Consider the following 20,732-nt stretch of genomic DNA (forward strand, 5'->3'; position numbering starts at 1 on the left):
GTCAAAGAGGCAGACACATAGAATAGCATTATAGTGCACCTGACACGTGTGGGAATGGGATAAGAGAGTGTTATTCGGGCACAGAGAAGGGAGAACACTAATTCCATCCCAAGAAATTGCAGAAGGTTCCACAGAGGAGGGGACTCTTGAGCTGGGACTTACCCAGTGACAAGGCTTTTCAAGGTGGTGAGGGGAGATTGCGGTGATGGGGGTTCCACACAGAAGGATCAGCATGTTTAAATTACGCGTTTCTGGGGGGTAATGAGAAGTGCAGAGCGGCCAGACCACTGTGAGAGTGAGGGGGGCAGGGAGAAGAAGCAGGAGGTGGGGCAGGAGGGGAGGGGCGGGGCGGGGCGGGGGGGGGGGGTGGATACGAGTAATGTCGATGCAGGGGTGACGTCACAGGCAAAACCAGGATGAGGGGGCAAAACCATTTCGAGTTTAAAACCCTCTGCCACGGGCTTCCCTGGTGACGCAGTGGTTGAGAGTCCGCCTGCCAATGCAGGGGACGCGGGTTCGTGCCCCGGTCCGGGAAAATCCCACATGCCGCGGAGCGGCTGCGCCTGTGAGCCATGGCCGCTGAGCCTGCGCGTCCGGAGCCTGCGCTCCGCGACGGGAGAGGCCACAGCGGTGAGAGGCCCGCGTACCGCAAAAAAACAAACAAACAAACAAAACCCTCTGCCACACTTTTTCAAGTGATCCTCGTTTGATTTAACATGAGATAGTTAAATCAAATATTATAAAAGATGGTTTTAATGAATTCTGTTGTTTCCATTAAAAGTTCTATATTAACCCTAGTGTAAAAAGTACCATTTAAAAAAAAATTTATATCTTTATTGGAGTATAATTGCTTTACAATGTTGTGTTAATTTCTGCTGTATAACAAAGTGAATCAGCTATACATATACATATATCCCCATATCTCCTCCCTCTTGAGCCTCCTTCCCACCCTCCCTATCCCGCCCCTCTAGGTTGTCACAAAGCATCGAGCTGATCTCCCTGTGTTATGTGACTGCTTCCCACTAGCTATCTGTTTTACATTTGGTAGTGTATATATGTCCATGACACTCTCTCACTTCGTCCCAGCTTACCCTTCCCCCTCCCCGTGTCCTCAAGTCCATTCTCTACATCTGTGTCTTTATTCCTGCCCTGCCACTAGGTTCATCAGTACTGTTTTTTAGATTCCATATATGTGTGCTAGCATACGGTATTTGTTTTCCTCTTCCTGATTTACTTCATTCTGTATGACAGACTGTAGGTCCATCCACCTCATTACAAACAACTCAGTTTCATTCCTTTTTATGGCTGAGTAATATTCCATTGTATATATGTGCCACATCTTCTTTATCCATTCATCTGTCGATGGACACTTAGGTTGCTTCCATGTCCTGGCTATTGTAAATAGTGTTGCAATGAACATTGTGGTACATGACTCTTTTTGAATTATGGTTTTCTCAGGGTACATGTCCAGTAGTGGGATTGCTGGGTTGTATGGTAGTTCTATTTTTAGTTTTTTAAGGAACCTCCGTACTGTTCTCCATAGTGGCTGTATCAATTTACATTCCCACCAACAGTGCAAGAGGGTTCCCTTTTCTCCACATCCTCTCCAGCATTTACGGTTTGCAGATTTTTTGATGATGGCCGTTCTGACTGGTGTGAGGTGATACCTCATTGCGGTTTTGATTTGCATTTCTCTAATGATTAATGATGTTGAGCATCCTTTCATGTGTTTGTTGGCAGTCTCTATATCTTCTTCAGAGAAGTGTCTATTTAGTTCTTCTGCCCATTTTTGGATTGGGTTGTTTGTTTTTTTGATATTGAGCTGCATGAGCTGCTTGTATATTTTGGTGATTAATCCTTTGTCAGTTGCTTCATTCACAAATATTTTCTCCCATTCTGAGGGTTGTAAAAGCACCATTTATGAACCAAAATACCCAGAAAAACAAATTATCAAATCCTCTCCATGCTTTAATATTTAAGGTTACTGTCAGTTGAAAACGATCTGAAACTCATTCTGGAGTGAGTGTGTGTGTGTGTGTGTGTGTGTGTGTGTGTGTGTGTGTGTGTGTGTGTGTGTGTGTGTTTGGGGGGGCACGTATCAGATGGAACAGGACCTATCTCTCTATCACTAAAAAGAAGGATGCCTGTGGTGAGTCACAATGCAGCAAATATAGTATTGGTGTCTGATAGTGGCTCTGACCCAACCACTCAGCACAGATACACTCAGTGATGATTAAATCATAGCGGTGTTCTTTGGGGTCTAATAATGTAACTTTTCTATTAGATAAAACTTGACAAGGGATGTTTAACATCTCTTATTAGTTAAAACTTACATGTGAAGTCTCACCAGAGAACATTTTTGCAGCTATGGTGAATCGTTACTCAATATTTAATTTGCTTGAGAGATGCTGGAGGAGGAAACACGCTTCCTGATTAAGAAGTAGGTGACTAAGTCTCTCCATACCACCTTCTTAATCAGGTCCACATTCTCCAAAAGGATGGATTACGGAAAGCCTGGGTCCAGCCTACTCTGTTCCTATCCCGGTGTGTCGTCCAGAAGCAGTCTTTTGCCTCTGCTTTTTTCTTTCAGCTGTTTCCTTGGAGGTCTCTTCACCCTGCCAGCCTCACATTCGACCCGGATGCAGATAATTCACAAACACAGATCCTCAACTAGACTGGCCTATTCACTGTAGGAGGAAAGAGGGAGAGGAGGAAGAAGAAAGGGGGGGAGCGGGAGAGGAAGGGGGGTGAGGAGTGGTTGCTTACTTCTACAAGGTAGGTATTTCTAGCTGTCTGTAACAGTAGTCCTCATCCTGGTTGCCCATTAAAATACCCTCGGGAGCTTTTAAACAAACACCCATGTCCTGACCACACTCCAGGAATGCTGATCTAATTTGTCCAGGGTGGGGTCCAGAGATTGGTATATTTTAAAAGCTCTCCAAGTGGTTCTCCTGGATGGCCAGAGTTGAGAACTATTACTCTAACTCTTTGGAGGACACAGCAGATGTCTATGATGTGTCAACTGCCCTCAAGATGCTTAAAGAATGGGAAGAAAAAGATGAAGTGGGGGGGTAATCTCAGATGGACTGTCAGGAAGTACAAAGCTGCACGGTGAGTTCTGTTAGTGCCCTGAGGAAAGGCAGGGCTTCAAGACCAGTTGGGGAAATCTCCTGAAGGTGGGATGTGTGCTGAGCCTCGAAACAGAGCTGGGTTTCCATCAAGTTCTCTCTCCCCTCCCGCACTGTCACACCCCAATCTAGAGCCTCCTAAATGGATTTCATTCTTAGGGGCTTCCATTCTTGCCTCTCTCCCATCTGTTCTTCCCATGGTTATGCCTTGAAATCATCAGTCCTGTCATGCCACAACTCCACCCAAAACCTATGGGTAGAATAAAAGCCAAGCCACAGGCTTCTCCTGATTGGCCTGAGGCCCCTTCATGAAGTTCACAGCACTCATCCCAACCCAAATACTTTATCCATTCATTATTAACTTCTGCTTTCTCTGCTAGAATGAATTTTCATTATGACAAGCTCTGTCTCATTCACTTGTACCCACACTGACTAGCACAGTGCAGAGTGAGTGACCAGGAAACATTTCCTGGATGTATGGAAGAAAGAGTGACTGAATGGTGAGGAGGAAAGGCCATTCCACGTGGGAAGAATAGAAAGAGCAAGGGTAAGAAAGGGAGATACGCATGCATGTTCGTGTCCATAGAACACAGAGTAGGACAGCTTGGCGGAAGTAGAGGCTGCCTGGGAAATAACTGACAATAAGCAAGTCCTGTACAGTCAGGTCCGTACATAGCAACAGATGTCAAGATTTGAACTTCACACCTGTAAAGGTGTAAAAACTGCCCCAGGACTGAATGATCCAGGACTAGGAAAGGAAATCATGTTTCTAAAGCCTGAAAAGTAATGAGGCATAATTTTAGTTACTGTACATAATTAGAAGATTAAATATTTGGAAAAAAATTGGTTTATGTGAGGAAATTCAAACTGTAATTTTGGGGGAATACATAGCTGGATGTTAGGGAATTATCTTCTAATAAAGAACTATTCAGAGCTACTTATCAAAATAATTGCAGATACTTTAAATCAAACAGTAGGAAAAAAAAAACAGTAGGAAAACCTGCTAACCTCTCTTTGAAACTATGGCTTCTCGACGTATGTATCAAAATTTAAATAAAACAGAGTATTATTTCATAGCATGTTTTTCAAACCTTGTAGTGGTTCACAGGGTAGCACAGAGTTTGAAAAGAAGTAAGGTGAAATGTAAGCGTTACTGATGAAAGACCTTGTTGTGCACAGGTGTTGTAGAAAGAGACATAGCCACCACTATTCTGTGACCTTCCCTCTAACCACGATCTCTCTGAAAGAAAATGAAAGGGTCAAATTCTACCACAGTGCAGATTAATGTCTCTGCACTTTATTTAAATATCATTTTTAAATTCTTTTGTGCCTCTTTTCATAATTTCTGTTAATGATCCTAATATTATCATATACTTCAAGTGCAAATTTTGAATACTCTTTATAGTAATAATAAATTTTACAGGTGGACTCTATCAAAAAGCATTCTACTTTACAAATTGTCATAAATGTATGAATGTTTATGAAAAATCACAACTATCTTTTTTCTTACCATGTACTGACTTCTATCTAATAGAGCATTTAGATATAAGATCGTCTTTGACCTTGATACTTAGAAAAGAATTTCCTTTTAGAAAAATTGCTCTGAACTAATTCAATGACATTCGATTTAATTTTTAAATATTTATTATATGCTTACTGTGTTCCAGGCACTGTACTCGATGCTATGGAAGATACAAAGATGAAGAATTCCCACTCTCAAAGCAAGATGACAGCATGAAAAATGCTGGGTTGAATTTTGCTATTGTCAAAAAGAGTTGGACTCAAGTTTACAAATCACTACTTATTAGTGAGCTCTTACTTAGCTTCAGTTTCCTCATGTGTAACTTGGAAAATAACATTTACCTACAGATTGATTGCAAGATTAATGATGTAACCTATATAAAATACTGAAGTTGGTGCCTAGAACATAACACGCATTCAAAAAACGTAAGATCCCTTCCTTTTAAGACATTTAACATTTAAATAGGATTTGCCTTTGTTATATATGTTCTTGACGCCTGACCCATGAAATAGAACTCTGAAATTAACTTTTTAATGCATAAAGTCTCTTATTATCAATTTTTAATAATTCATGTGAAATGTTAGTTTGGATAAATAAAATCTGCACATTGTTCCTAATCTCACAGGTGTAATTGAATCCCATTCATCTCCAATTCAAGTTTGAGTCCTAGCTCCCTTTCCTTCTTTATTTCATCTGATGGTGATGCTAATGAGCAGTGAAGTGCCCCAAAGCCTAGAAACAAGGAACAAGAAGAGAAATCCTGGACAGAGCTGACACAAATATTTAGTCTCTAAAGAATCAAGCATTGATATTTACACAAGTGAATAGTCTGTTACTTCCCCCAGATGGCTTCTAAATTAGGAAACAGGAAGTTGAGAAGAATTCAGGAGAGAAAGAGTAAGGTGAAAGTGGAAAGCATAAATGAGAATGAAGGGCTTTTACCCGTGACCCCCAAATCTGAGTTATATGCTTTGTAACTAGGTGTCCCCAGGAGAGCCTGCAGTTAACACAACTGGGAAACGCTGCCTTCTGTATTCCATCTTGCGAACTCACAATAAATATTAGCACAGGCTAGGATTTACATGCTAATTCTATTAGCATGTTTAGAAACCTGTTTAACACTGTTAAGCTCAGCAATTCCCAGAACTGCCTGAACACTAATTCTGTGTTTGCGTGCGTGCCTGTGCACAGGAAAGGGAAGGGGTGGAACTTAATTAATATCCTGTGAAATTAATACGCAATGGCATATAATTTAGAAAATGGGTAGATTATTGATTTCCCTTCTCTGCCACCAACGTGTGTTCTTGCTGGTTCTTTATGTCTTAAGAAAGGCATTTGCTTGAATTAAAGTGATAGTTCTGCCAGGACATCAGCATAATTAATTGTGGGTGGCAGAAGCTTTAAGTGAGGCTAAAATAGGGATTCCAGTTTATTTATTTTTTACTCACTCTACTGCTGTAATTAGAGAAGCTTTGGGCTGATCTTGAAATTGTGCCTTGTCATGGAATATCATACCTACATGCTTATATGATAAGCCCTATGGCATATTTTTTTTAATGATCAAGATGGGGGGGTGGAAAATGCACATGAATCAGCCCAGCCTCTTCCTTCCTACTACTACTATGCAGACACACACACACCCACACCCCTAATATGTGTTTCTTTCACAACTCTCAACGTTCATCCCTAATAATGTACTGTTCCAATTTATTTCAATGCTTTCAATGTCAAATATGAAATTATTTTAGTCACAGAGTTTTACTCCTGGTAAGCGATTTCACAGAACTCAAAATACTATGCCTTCAAAATCCCTGCTTGCCTGCTCTACCTGCACCAAGGACTGAAACAGCTACATTTCATAAACAAACATGTTTTACTAAAAATGGGTGGTCTTATTGTGTAGAATGTGTTTTAAATGATGTATCCTCTTAGCAGAGCTGACCGTGTATCAGGCGCTGTAGGGCATCACTGTAAAACTGATAGCAGCTGAGTAACTGAGCTAATGCTTTTCAGGAGGCAGAGAGTCCATAACACCTTTGGGAGAATTCTGCATCTAGTGTCAATAACACTGAAATGGGGAATAATCAGTCCCAGAGTGCGTACCTTCTAAAAGTTCAACACAGCCAAGAAAAAAGAAAAAGTTCTGCATGAGAAGTAATTTGATGCTAATCATGTGATTGGCATTAGAATACTTCCGTAGCCATGTATGTCTAGCTGTCAAGCAAAGATATTAAAAACAAATACATTATTAAAAGGTACATGATTGGCCACTAATGTCTGTGCTCTGAAATTAAAATATCAGAGGATACTGAGACATTTCCTACACTGCATCTAACATGAAGACTAAGCATCAGACGCAAGAATTCTTCTGCTGTTACACTCTGCATACTGTAAAGCTGGAAAAACATTTTCCTTCAGCTCACTGACACCATCTACCCTTTGCCCCCCGCCCTTAGTGACAGTTTTATCATCAACTATATGCCTTTTACACCCACTGTTCTGAGCACAAAAGGATCATCGGCACACATCCTGCAGCCGAAATAACAGTGCAGTCTTCCAAAAGGTGAATGTGGAATTACAATCTGCGTTCCCAATTCCTGAACTTGAAAGCAAACACTGATTGCCTCGTGGACAATGCAGCAGGGTTAACACATTACATAGTTCCCGGTCCTGAACATTCAATTGTGGAATAAGACCAACAAATAGGCAAACCTTCTGCAGCAAAGGGTGCAGACTGCAAACGAGCCCAGAGGCTATGAAGAATTACATGCTTGCTTTACATACCGGCATTGTCCATGTCTCAGGAGTGGCGAGGAGAGTTCTGGAGCCTGGCAGCTGGGAAGCCCTGGCTCTTCTCCTGGCTAATGAAGCACCCTGCCCTTCTGCTGATTATCAGTCCTTGCTGGCGCACAGAGCATACTTCATGCACTGTTTGCAGGAGACACCGCCAGGAAATTTATATCTCCAAGGATGACATACAGCCATTAGCTCCATTACAGGCTGATTAAGAGAGACTGAGCCTATCAAGTGGATACTTGAATCCACTGGGGTTTTCACCTCTGTTCCGGGCAAAGGAGAAAAAAAAAATCACTGCAACGTTGAGTGTATTGCACATTTCCGAAAAGCAGTGCACATGTTATGCAGAACACAGTGCTTTTCCAAAAGATGACAGAGCAAACATGAGCAGGAAGAGGCACAGATAGTTTAAAAGGTAAAAACGGGGCTTCCCTGGTGGCGCAGTGGTTGAGAGTCCGCCTGCCGATGCAGGGGACAGGGGTTCGTGCCGCGGTCCGGGAAGATCCCACATGCCGCAGAGCAGCTGGGCCCGTAAGCCATGGCCGCTGAGCCTGCGCGTCCGGAGCCTGTGCTCCGCAACGGGAGAGACCACAACAGAGAGAGGCCCACGTACTGCAAAAAAAAAAAAGTACGATAAATTATCCTTTTGTGGGGACTAATCTAAACGTGGTCCAGCCTCTATCACTGACATCACTGGATGACTGGGCAACTTTTCCATTCAGAATTTTAAAGTTTATTTTTGGTTATTGCTGTTGTTGTTGCGAGTGGGAAAAGAAGAGCAGATCAAACATTCTAAAATAAAGGCTGTCTTAATATTTCTGCTCTAATTAATGCTAACAAGGTGAGTATTCTCATTCCATTTCGGTTATGTTTTCATCATGACTGGCGTTCCTATTTCTGGTCAGATTTTCTGCCCACCTATGCTAGCAGAGAAATTCAAAGGGATTTCACTAAATGTCACTAATAACACAAGAAATAATTGTCAAAAGATGTCAGGGGACCCTATAGTATGTTACAATCCGTAGCCATCTAAGTGACAGAAATTTGAGGATCAAGAGAAATCCAAGAAAGTCCATTTCACTACTTTTCTTTAATTTGGCTATGTAAAGAGGACCCTCAAAGACACCTGAGACAGCTTCCGGGGTCAGAGCATATGAATGGGCAGAGGGCTGAAGCAATCATGGGCTGTGCCCTGAGGCTGTTATGACATTAGACTCTGGGGACAGCACAACTCTGTTTACTGCATTTTCTCAGATATAGAAAAAAAAATACAATGGCCTCATTTGACCTATGATACAATGAATCCACAGTACATAAGTGCTCTACAGGTTTTTTTATTTTGACTAGTTTTTAAAACACAGTTCTGGTGTTATCAACCCCCCAGCATTGTTAAATTTTAAAAAGCAATTAATTTATTTAGTATTTCTTTATGCCATTGGAATTCCTAGTGACAAACAACTTGCAAATTATTTATAGTCTAGTCTTCTATTTCAACAGCTTCTAAGTATTTTTGTTTTTAATGTCACGAAATTTTCCTATAGATTTTAGGTTCCTTTATTGTTTAGGCAAATTACTTCATTTGTGATATAACATATATTTTCCTTAAAGAAAAGCTGCATTTCTTGGTGATTTGGCCCTGAGATTTTTACCCCCATTATTTTAATTCTGTCACACAAATTTGAAGATATCTTCAGAAAAACATTCTTCATATGTTTTTGAAAATTAGTTTGATCCCCTAAGACTCAGATCACTGTGGCTTCCATAACTCATCTACTTGCCCTGATTAAGACTGCCAACTACCCAGAATGAGTGTCATCTGTAGAAAATCTAGGGCAAACTGACAAAAAAAAGAAGAGGAGGTAGGGAGATACAAAAGCTAAATGAGAGAGAAGAAATATCATGAAGCCTGAGATTTTGGTAAGGAGGAGCTAAGCAGTGTCATCTATTGGCCATGCATACTGACTAATGTGATTAGAATTTATATTACCTTTGCACACAGTTCAAAATGTGACTCGATTATTTTTATTAATACAATCAGTCCCCAAAGTACAAATGGATTGTATTCTAAACGTTTGCTTTAGAAACAGACTCACAGACGTAGAAAACAAACTTACGGTTACCAAAGGCGAAAGGTGGGACGCAGGACAAATTAGGAGTCTGGGATTAACATATACAAACTACTATATATAAAATAAATAGGGACTTCCCTGGCGCTGTGGTTAAGAATCCGCCTGCCAATGCAGGGGACATGGGTTCGAGCCCTGGTCCGGGAAGATCCCACATGCCACAGAGCAACTAAGGCCGTGAGCCACAACTACTGAGCCTCCGCTCTAGAACCCGCGAGCCACAACTACTGAGCCCGTGTGCCACAACTACTGAAGCCCGCACGCCTAGAGCTCATGCTCTGCAACAAGAGAAGTTACCGCAATGAGAAGCCCACGCACCGCAGCAAAGAGTAGCCCCTGCTTGCAGCAACTATAGAAAAGCCCACATGCAGGAACAAAGACCCAACACAGCCAAAAGTTAATTGATTAATTAATTATTTTTAAAAAAGATAACCAACAAGGACCTACTGTATAGCACAGGGAACTCTACTCAATGTTTTGTAATAACCTATATGGAAAAGAATCTGAAAAAGAATATATATGTATTTTTAAAAAATAAATTCATTTTTTAAAAAGTTTGTTTTGTTGATTATTTGGAAAACACTTTTTCTCATAAACACTGATTAGGTTCCAAGAACAGGACGTTAAACGCTGTTTAAGTCATGATGTGATTTATATAAGAGCCACAATCTTTTATACACAATGATAAAATCCAGAAAGTGCTAAAAATCTTAATTTTTTTAGAGTTTGGCTCCAAAATGCATTTGGTGTCACAACAAACTTGAAGTGATATGAGGATATTTAAAATCTTTACTTATCTCATTTAGAGTGAATAACATATTTTGCTTCAGAAATTTTAATGTTACAGGTATGGGAATCGATTGTCCAGACCCTGCTGGGACTGATATATAATATATAGTATATGCATTATGTTACCCTTTTTAAAAAGGAAAAATTCGGTATTTAGAAATGCACCTGATTCTAAAGGCTTCAGATGAGGGACTAAGGTCCTTCACTACATTTTTGCAGTTTAAAAATAGCAGGAAATAATCCTTTCTACTATTTTACTTCAGGATCATATTCCTCATTTAGGAACTCACAATCTCCCTCCCTCACCTGCTAAGTTCAGGTACTGATGTTCGAACTACTGATGTTGTAAGAGATAAACAAGGGATAGGCAACGTAGAAAGGTGTCGAGAAATAGTGAAACTAACGTTGAGGGTCTATTAAGAATCAGGCCAGGACTTCCCTGGTGGCGCAGTGGTTGGGAGTCCGCCTGCCTATGCACGGGACACGGGTTCGTGCCCCGGTCCGGGAAGATTCCACATGCCGCGGAGCGGCTGGGCCCGTGAGCCATGGCCGCTGAGCCTGCGCGTCCGGAGCCTGTGCTCCGCGGCGGGAGAGGCCGCGGTGGTGAGAGGCCCGCGTACCGCAAAAAAAAAAGGAATCAGACCATTTAAAAACTGTGCAAATTGCCAAGGACAGATCTGCTTCAGGTCCCTACTTGCCACCAGCACCATCACTGCCCCGACCCAGCATCAGAAGAAGCCAGCACAACAATGGAAACGCATGGTGAGTGGAACATTTTCCTCAAGCTCCAGGGAGAACCCACTCCCTCCACTGATTTAATTCAGGCCCACAAATAATATGTCCTAGGTGGGGAATGCCTGAATACAAAGCAGACCCTTTCTAATGGTTCCAGAGATGCTGTATGGCACAGTAGCAGCATCAATAAGCCTAATGCTCTACATCAGGTTTTAAAATAGATTTAGGTCCTGTTTTTATTAACCTTCCCATATCTATATTCCTCAACTTCCTTATAATCAGACTAATTTGTTTGAGGCCAGTGGTAAGTTGGAGTACCTGCATTCAAAATACCGTCCGTGCTATCCCACCTGCAGAAAGAAGGCTGCAACCTGTCACTGGCCGGGTTTTCTAAGAACTGTCTGCCTGAGGTTGGTTGTAAGGTGTTCATGACTCCAGGCCTGGCCAGCTGAGGTAGCAACTGCAAGGCGACCAGTGGCGTCCAGCACCTTCAAAGGTATTGCCAAGCACCTGGTGATCACCTGGCTAGTATCATGTCTTTGTCAAAAACACACACACGCACACACACACAAAAACCTCTATTAGCAACTCTCCCTCTCAGTTTCAAAGAGGATGTCTTAGCTTCCTAGAAAAGCTCTGCTTATTTCACATTATTTCTTGCCCATCCCCCAGTTTTACTGAGATATAATTGCCATGGCACCGTATAAGTTTAAGACGTACAGCATAATGACCTACATATACTGCGAAAGGATTATCACGATCAGTTTAATTAACATCCATCATCTCATATAGATACAAAAGAAAAAACTGTATTTTCCCTTGTGATGTACTCGCTTACAACTTTCAAAGGCACCACACAGCAATGTTAGCTACAGTCACCAGGTTGTACTTTACCTTCCAGTAATTGTTTCTCTTATAACTGGAAGTCTGTACCTTTCACATTATTTCTCAACTTTCCTAGGAGATGCTCATGTGTTGGGGACACAGGGAAGAACTGGTGGAAACCATGCTCTACTTTTCTGACTGGAATCCGAGCCCAGGTGGACCAAGCAGCTCAAATGGAGGCTGTGGAAAGCTAGAGGCAGAAAGGCTTTTCCAAGAGGTGCAGCAACTCCAGAACCACAAGCTACAGATATCATGGTCTGGCTTTCAGGGACCAACTGAGATCCTTCGCTACCAAGTTAGACTCTGTTCCTTAGAATGGAAGAATCAGAGAATGAATCCCCCATGTCGTTATGTGGCTTGTCCCAGCAGATCTCTGGGACACCCTGATCGGTCTGTCATTTCTTGATTCATCCAAAGAAATGAAGAAGTGCTGAAATATTGACTACCAATTTAGGAGGCCCTCAAGCTTGCTCCTGGTCCCCACTGGAAATCTGTTCTGAAAAGATTTCGGCCACTGCTTTGACAAGAACAGATAGTTTTGATGTGTAAAGTGCTTGGATTTATAACTCTCCTAAGTATTAAACCCAGTCCCCAAACTACTACTACAAAGAAAAAAAAATTTACAGGATGAAGTTCTGCAACAGATAGTATTTCCAGGAAGATCTGGGCAGAAAAACACTAGACATTTACCTAATGTTATATTATCTGGATTTTAGGACAATATTTACTTCACATCCATACGGTTTGGATTATCCCTAACCATTCTCCTTTTGAGATTTCTCTTCTATCGTAAGATGGGGCTGTGGGGAGGGGTCTCCTGAATTACCTGTTAACATTTGCTTCTCTTTCCTTATACGTGATCCTTAGACTATGACTTCTATTCACACAGACTTAGATGACATCTTAATGCAGAGGCCATGAAACTTTTCAGCAAACTCAGAACTTCAGTCGGCATCTAGACCTTAATGAAGCTAGAGCCATCAGACAGTCTTCTGACATGTTTGGACCTCTGGTCCAGAATACCACCCTTCTCCTCCAAAGACACAGCAATGCGATATAAAATATTAAATAGGTAAATCACAGCTGGGCTTGAAAAGCTAGATAACCATTTCCATGAATTAGAAAGGAATGGAAAGCTCAAAGCACTGACTGAGCTTCCACTGAGCCCTGCTGTGCTCAAGGGGCAAAACTAGAGGCTGGAGGCCAGGTGCCTGGTTCCTGTGTGGTGATGGATTTAAAAGAGCTCCACTTAAGAAAGGAGGGGTCAGAGTCAGGCTCTCCTTGAATGGGGCTCCTTGACTCAAGAAAGGACGTTGAAAAAAATGGCCATTGACTTACTTCCAGAAGCCAAGACTTTATAAAGCCTAGGTGGGCAGAGGGAAGATAAACCCTCACAACCAAGAACAAAATAAGCTTCGTGCTGTCTCCCTCAATACAAGATCTGCGATATTCCTCTCAAAATAGAGCAGGACACCCAAAAGTCATTAGAAGACCTGACTCTAGACTGGAGGACCAGAAGGACGAGGTGGAGGCAACTTCAAACCATAAAACTATTAGAGAGGAAGAGAGTCAAGACCAAACCCAATGAGGCAAACAATAAAAAAAAAAATAACCTTCCACTCAAAATGAACGCATAAGCTGAATTCCCAAACTGTTGGCTAATATTTTAAAAAGCAAGTAAATAAAATACCCCATAAAACATGATTTCAATATTGATGATATCAAGGTTATGGAAGTCTCATAAAGATTTTTTAATAACTATGTTTATCAAAGAGATAAGTGAAGGCATGACATCTATCAAAAACAAATAGGAAAAGAAAATAGGTGGCTATGAGAGAAGAATAGATGGATATGGAAAATAACTTACAGGAAATCTTGGCAATGAAAGAGAGTCATGACATTTAGACCAACACAGACTTCTCATCAGCAGCCACAGATGCCAGCAGACAAGAGGCTGAAAGAAAATAAATGTCGACCTTGAACTGTATACCCAGCTCTACTACCATTCACAAGCAAAACATTGACATGTTCATAGATACAGATACGGAGACTAAAAATTGGTAAAGGGTGCAATTTAGTAAGATGAAAAGTCAACCCAGAGAGAAGGCACAGGATAAAAAACAATGATGAGTAAGAAGCTAATAAGATGTATTTGTATATTTAAATACCTATTGATTAGGAAACAATTATTTTATAATTCACAAAAACGTCTGCAAAAAGAGGTCAAACAGGATGAACCTAACAAAATAAGGGGAGATGTTCAATGAGAACTTAAAGTGTGAAAGGAAAATAGAAACACTGAATAACTTTAGATTTAAATTTTAAATTGGTAGATAAATTTATAGATATATATGTTTTGTAAAAATTAAGAACAACCACTAAAAGAACAGAAATAATTTGGTTACTTAGACCAAGTCTCTAAAATCAACTGAATTGCATATCAAGAAGGTATAAAGTGGGCTGGGCTTCCCTGGTGGCGCAGTGGTTGAGAGTCTGCCTGCCAATGCAGGGGACGCGGGTTCGTGCCCCGGTCCGGGAAGATCCCACATGCCGCGGAGCGGCTGGGCCCGTGAGCCATGGTCGCTGAGCCTGCGCGTCCGGAGCCTGTGCTCCGCAACGGGAGGGGCCACAACAGTGAACGGCCCGCGTACCGCAAAAAAAAAAAAAAAAAAAAAAAGGCACAAAGTGATCCACTGTTTTTAGGGAAGAAAATACTAGAATGTCTATTAACATTTCTTTTCGTATAAAAGATAAACTATTAAGCTATAATAATATTTAACATACAGGTTTCCTTGGCACCTTCACTTTTCTATATGTCAGACTTGAAACATACTGTAAATAGTTCCATATCATAAAGTTGACCCAAATTAGGAAACCAAATTCTTAATTTGGTTTTAAAAGCCTCCAAATGAAGAATTTCAGTGGACTTTCAACTCGTTTGCTAAAATACAAAAGTGCAACACACATTGACTAGTGTTCAAGAACAACCAATGACAATAGGGTAGAAAGCCATTTACTAGCTGAATTTCAACCAAGAGTTCTGCATGAAAAGTTGATGGGGTTGAATTATGATTTAGCAAGTTCAGTCAATGATGCAATTTTTCAACTCGGATATGTTTTTCAACTCTGACTGCCATTAAAACCAGGTATCACAATAAACTCATCGAGAATCAAACAGTGGACTTGCTATTTCTTGAAACATTAAACCAAGATTTAAAAAAATAATGATGCATATTCAGTCATTGCCTTCATTAAAAAATTAATAATTTTTGTGCATAGGACTTTTGTCCTACTAATATAATAAACTTTTATTGTTTTTGAAATATTGTTTATTTCACCTTGATCCTGGCTTTAAAGTATTTCGTTTTTATGCTACATAATATACATGATCTATTAATCTAGTAGTCAACGTATATAACTCCTCAATTAGTAAGTACACATATATTGAGAGAACATGCTAATTTTTTCTGATTAGATTACGGTAGCACCCTACTTCCATGCAACTCCTTCCATGCAAATTCTGTTCGTTCTTCCTAATTCTCCTCTGTGTTTGTCTTTTGGGGTTTTTGTTGTTGATGTCCTGCTACTGTTACCACGGAAGAAGTCTGTATATCCTTCTCTCTCTACTGGTCACTGAACTCCCAGACACATTTACTCTCCTATCAATCACTAGATCACTTTCCTTCCTTCATTCAAGGAATTACATCCTTCTCACCTTGTCTATAAAACTTTCCCCAACAACCTAGAGGCACATGAAACTTCTAGTACTCTACTTTCGCTAATCACCATACAAAATACAATTACTATTCGGCTTGTTCATACTAACATTTTACTTAATTCATTGTAAGTAAAGGTATGGAATATAGTTCCATGTGCTATACAGTAGGCCCTTGTCCTTTATCTATTTTGTATGTAGTGGTGTGTATCAATTAATCCCGTCCTCCTAATTTATCCCTCCTCTTCCCCTTTCACCTTTGGTAACCATAAGTTTGTTGCCTATGAATAATTTCTTTTAAGCCTGCAGGTTTCTCTCTCAATTTGACTAAAAAAATGTTTAAAGCTAATCTTTTGTGCCTTGCCAAAAAAGAAATCTCTTGGTCTTCAACAATACTCAATAGTATTGATATGAAAATAAACTTGGTAGTATTTCTGCCTGTAAAGAGACATATGAGCCTCTAATTCCAGGAGAGAGCTGCCTTTAAAAATTATTTCTGAAGGGAGACTAAATTATAAATCTATAACTTATAGCAGAATGATACAGGCTTACCATTATCCAGTTCAATTTATTTATCACTTCAAGGATTTTTAAAAATAGTTTTCAGGAACTTTCCATCTACTTTATTATGGCAAATTCTCAAAAAGAAATTATTGAGTCGGCAGCAATACAACCAGGTCACTGGTAAATAGAGGAAGGCCCATGTGTGATTCGGTACAGAGTAGCTGGCAAAAGACAGCTCCTGACTCCATCCAACAAGCCAAAAGGGTGGCCTGTTCCTTAAAGGGCAGATACAGGTACTTGTGGATGAGTCTACTGTTATCAAACCAGCAAACAAAGGGAAAAACTGATTCACAGAATCTGCTCCAGGAATATACAGCCTCAACAAGTTCTCCCCACGATTCATCACTTAGCTGAAAGCATGATGGGGGCCCACTCCAACCAGATAGCTCGTTCTCCTCAACTGACAGACGGCTGGCGAGCGCACGCTGGCGGACTGAAGGCAGCCTGCCACCCAGACTCACAGAGATGATGGTCTTTGGCAGACTTGAAGAGAGGGTCAGACTACGGTTTTCTTAGATGAGCAATCAAGGGCTGCCAACTGACAGTGTAATCAATGGCCCACTAACATGATCATCTGGCCCGACCAGACCCCAAAAGCTTTAGATGAGTCACATGCTCTCAGTTTGCCAATGTCCCCACCATTCCCTGTTGTAATATACTGAGCTGCACACACCTTTGTGACCTGCCTGGCTCCTGAAAGCATGTGTGTCCAAGGCAGCAGAATGGACTGATGACCTCTCAAATCCTTTCCTGAATCATGGTTTTATAAAGAAAGGGTAGGATATTTCAACTACCTGTATAGCTTGGAAAGGTGGAAATGTTTAGGCTGGATCTTTTTTTTTTTTTTTCTGGCTGCACTGTGCGGCGTTCGGGATCTTAATTCCCTGACCAGGGATCGAACCCATACCCCCTGCCGTGGAAGCATGGAGTCTTAACCGCTGGACCGGCAGGGAAGTCCCCAGGCTGGATCTTAATGAGCATTTCCTACAAGGCTGGCACGGGAAACACCACTTTGCAACCAAAAGAAGTTCCTTCATGGGATAGCTTTCTGGGATTCATGCAACAAGGTGTCCTGGGCTCTAAGTGAATTAAATTTAAATGGCTGAACATTTCTTTAGTGCAAAGATGTTTCTTAACTTGGACAATTCCTTATTAAACATGTACCGATTACCTCTATACAAGATACAGTCCATGAAAGGAGGGATCTGGTCAGTCTTCCTCATAGCTCCAAAAACAGTCCTAAGTGCTCAGCAATTATTTTTAGAATGAATACATGACTAGATAAGTGATGGGCGGAAATAAACATTGTGATCCAGGCACGTCCATTTCTCCAACAGGAGAATCCCACCATGCCTCAAAAGCACTGGTCACTTTTTTTCACTCAGTCATCAAATTCTGCCTGATCTCCTTAAAGGGCCCAACAAAAATTTAGTTTCCTCCTACAAAAGTACACTTTGCCATATATTAGTAAACAGTGGGTAAGTACTGATACTTACTTAGTCTTCAGATCAATTGGGTAAATGATTCTTTTTCTCTATGCTGCTTCTATCTCCTCATCCAGGCACTCATTGAAGAAAGAAGCAGACAACCTGAATGTTTTATATCAGCCCAGGACACCTAGAACAAAGTGCTGAGTACACAGTAGGTATCAATAAATGCCTGGCTGGTTTAACTGGGGACTAAGTTCTCTGACTTTTTCCACTAACGTCATCGTTCTAAGGGAGTGAGGGATAAGATCCTAAGTTAATTATTAGGGACAAATCTCATGTGCTTACTACTCACCCCCTAAACCCGGCACAGATAACGTGAGAAACACCAGACATCTAAACGTTTCTAGAAGGACTCGTTAGGACCGCAGCAAACATCTAGCTGCCGTCTTTGAGGAGTGTAAGGCTGAGTGATTCCTCCAAGGTGGTTGTATAAGAGTTCCCGGGAGCCATGGGGAAGAAAGAGATAAACATATGTCTCTGATGTGAGGGACAAGACAAGGAAAGGCACTGGATAACAGTCGGGGTTTAACCAGGTTCTAGAAGAACAGCAGGGAAATGGGCCAAGAGGAGGAGCCCGTATGATTGTTCTTAGAAAAGAAATTAGCCGTCCTATGACTGCTTTCTCTACCTGATTCACACTTCTGCTTTCAATGTGCTTTCTCCATCGTCTTTTCATCTATATTAGTTTCCTGTTGCCATTGTAATAAATTACCACAAATTTAGTGGCTTATAACAACCTAAATCTATTCTTACAGTTCTGGAGGTCAGAAGTCTGAAATGAGGTTTTCTGGGGCTGAAATTAAAATGATGACATGACCGGACTTCTGGAGGCTCCAGGGGAGAAACCATTCCTTGCCTCTTCCTTGGCTTGTGGCCATATCACTCCAATCTTTATTTCTGCTGTCACATTACCTTCTCCTCTCCTGACTTCTTGCCTCTCTATTATAAGGACCCTTGGGATTACATTCAGTTCAGCTGAATAATCCAGGATAATTTCCCCAACTCAAGACCCTTAACTTAATCATGACTGCAAAGTCCCTGTTTCCATGTAAAGAAACATATTCACAGGTTCCAGGGATTAGGGTGTGGACCACTTAGAGGGGGTGGGGGGGGCATTATTCAACCTACCACATCATCATCATCTTAACGAACTACATCTCATCCAGCCAGTCATCTTAATAAATGTTCTCTCTCGCTGGAAGCTGCTCAGAGACAGCCAGAGTCCCTCCTGCTGCCCCCTTAAGTATATTTCAGGTCTTGAGTGTTGGGTAATAGGTAGAAAGTGGTGGGAGGGGTATCAGAAAGGGTGCCAGTAGTGGGATTTGAGCAAGTAACAAAAGAATAGTTAGCAAGAGAAAAAGATAGAAGAATTATAAAGAATGTCAATATAATAATGGATGCGAGGGACTTCCAAGAATCTAATTCCACATGGCATTCGAAAAAACTGAGTCTGGGATGCCCCTGAGGCTACCACCAAAAGTGTTTAGGCCAAAGCTACATTAAGAATTTAAAAACCTTTTTTGCAAGGGCACAGCTGAAACTGTGTGTTATAGGAGGGAGGATGGGGGGGATCAAATCCCTCAACCCCTGTTTCACCGGCTCCCCAGTAGAAAATATAGATAGCGGAAGAGAAAACCAAGAGTCAGTACTCTGCAAACACGGTATATGTAATACATGTCATTCTGAACTTTGTCCCCAAGTTTGGTGTATGGATTACAGAGAGTAGGGATTTCACCTTATTTTTAGGAAGGTCTACGGATAGAGGATGATATTCACCTTGAGTAAAAGAAATCACCTTTAACCCTTTAATGAAAATGCACGAGGACTTCACCACTTTCCTGGATGTCTTATATTTCGGTACAACTGCTCATGGTGAAAAAGCAAAGCCACGGAGGTGTTCTTGACCTCCACAGCACTCCTTACAGGAGGATGGGCCATCAGCTTCTAAGTGTGGTTTCTCTCATTTCTCGGAAGCGAAGGTAACTGTCTTCCTGGAAGTCATTCCTGTCCCTCTCCCACAATGGGTTTTCTCAAGATAAAAACGAATGGGTTCTTCCTTAGAATGGAGAGTGAGAACACTGAAGGGGGAAACATATGCCAAGAGTAGAAAAGAAAGATCCAGATTATAGAGCAGAATGATGTGGCATGGACATGGATGCTGGGAACAAAAGCAAAGGCCAGAAGGAGGCAGCAGCCGGAGCTCCGGGACAGCCACGGGACTCGCTGGCACAGGACATGAGGTGGAGACAGAGGGGGCCAGCTAAGTGAGGTCACAGGACTTGCAGCCAGTGCTGCAGAGCCCTAGGAACAGCCTTGTGGGTGGACGCTGAGATTCTCACCATGAGATTTGGTATTTCTAGAGCAAAAATCATTCACTTGCTTAAAACCTACTACATTATCTACCCAAAAATGCTTACTGCTGAGACCCTGATACAGATAAAGCTAAGACTGTCTCTTTACTAGTGAAGCTCAGGTACATGGGAGCCTCTGCACCAAGAATAACCACCAAGAGGTAAACCTTCTGAGAAAGGATGAGCAGCTTAGCCAGCCTCCATCAACGTGGAAAATGAAGCATGCCAAAAAGACATGGTATCAAGACTGAGAGGAGACCAGGAACAGAGCGATACACAGATCTGGCTCGCTGGGGACAAAACAAGTATTTCTCATGGCCAATTTGGCAGGACTGATGATCAAGATTCAATGACCATTTGCACCGTGCTATAAAACATCTGTAATTCATTTGAGAGAGTCAAATTAAATTACTTAGTAAGTCTGACGATTAGCAAACTCTCTTAACTTTACAGAATCTCTGCAAACTGTACAATTCTGAAATACTCTTATTCTTTAAAGTACTATTTTAAGGGCCCCCAGTAGCCATTGCTTAATATCAGAAATAGTTGGAACCAAGGGAAACTTAAAAAGAATCTGACAGGAACAAACCTCTAAGTGAGACTACCTGTAACCCACCTACTCAGAGACAGG

The 20,732-nt window shown here is 41.3% G+C and overlaps 1 protein-coding gene across 4 annotated transcripts in view; it reads right to left on the minus strand.

Moving 5' to 3' along the window:
• The window catches only part of PHACTR2 (phosphatase and actin regulator 2), a 262,245-nt gene that overhangs the window by 183,099 nt on the left and 58,414 nt on the right, over positions 1-20,732 (minus strand). Inside the window, exon 1 of one of the 4 annotated variants that reach the window (XM_033405876.2) lies at positions 7,435-7,983. The exons of 2 other annotated variants lie outside the window; for them this stretch is intronic. In XM_033405876.2, the coding sequence (XP_033261767.1) occupies positions 7,435-7,447 (13 nt within the window). In that variant the 5' untranslated portion in view covers positions 7,448-7,983. Of the gene's footprint in view, positions 1-7,434; positions 7,984-20,732 lie in introns of those variants that run through there. One more of the 4 variants, XM_033405887.2, reaches the window with a different exon arrangement.

Source organism: Orcinus orca, chromosome 12 (genome assembly GCF_937001465.1).
Source record: "Orcinus orca chromosome 12, mOrcOrc1.1, whole genome shotgun sequence".
Lineage (NCBI taxonomy): Eukaryota > Metazoa > Chordata > Mammalia > Artiodactyla > Delphinidae > Orcinus > Orcinus orca.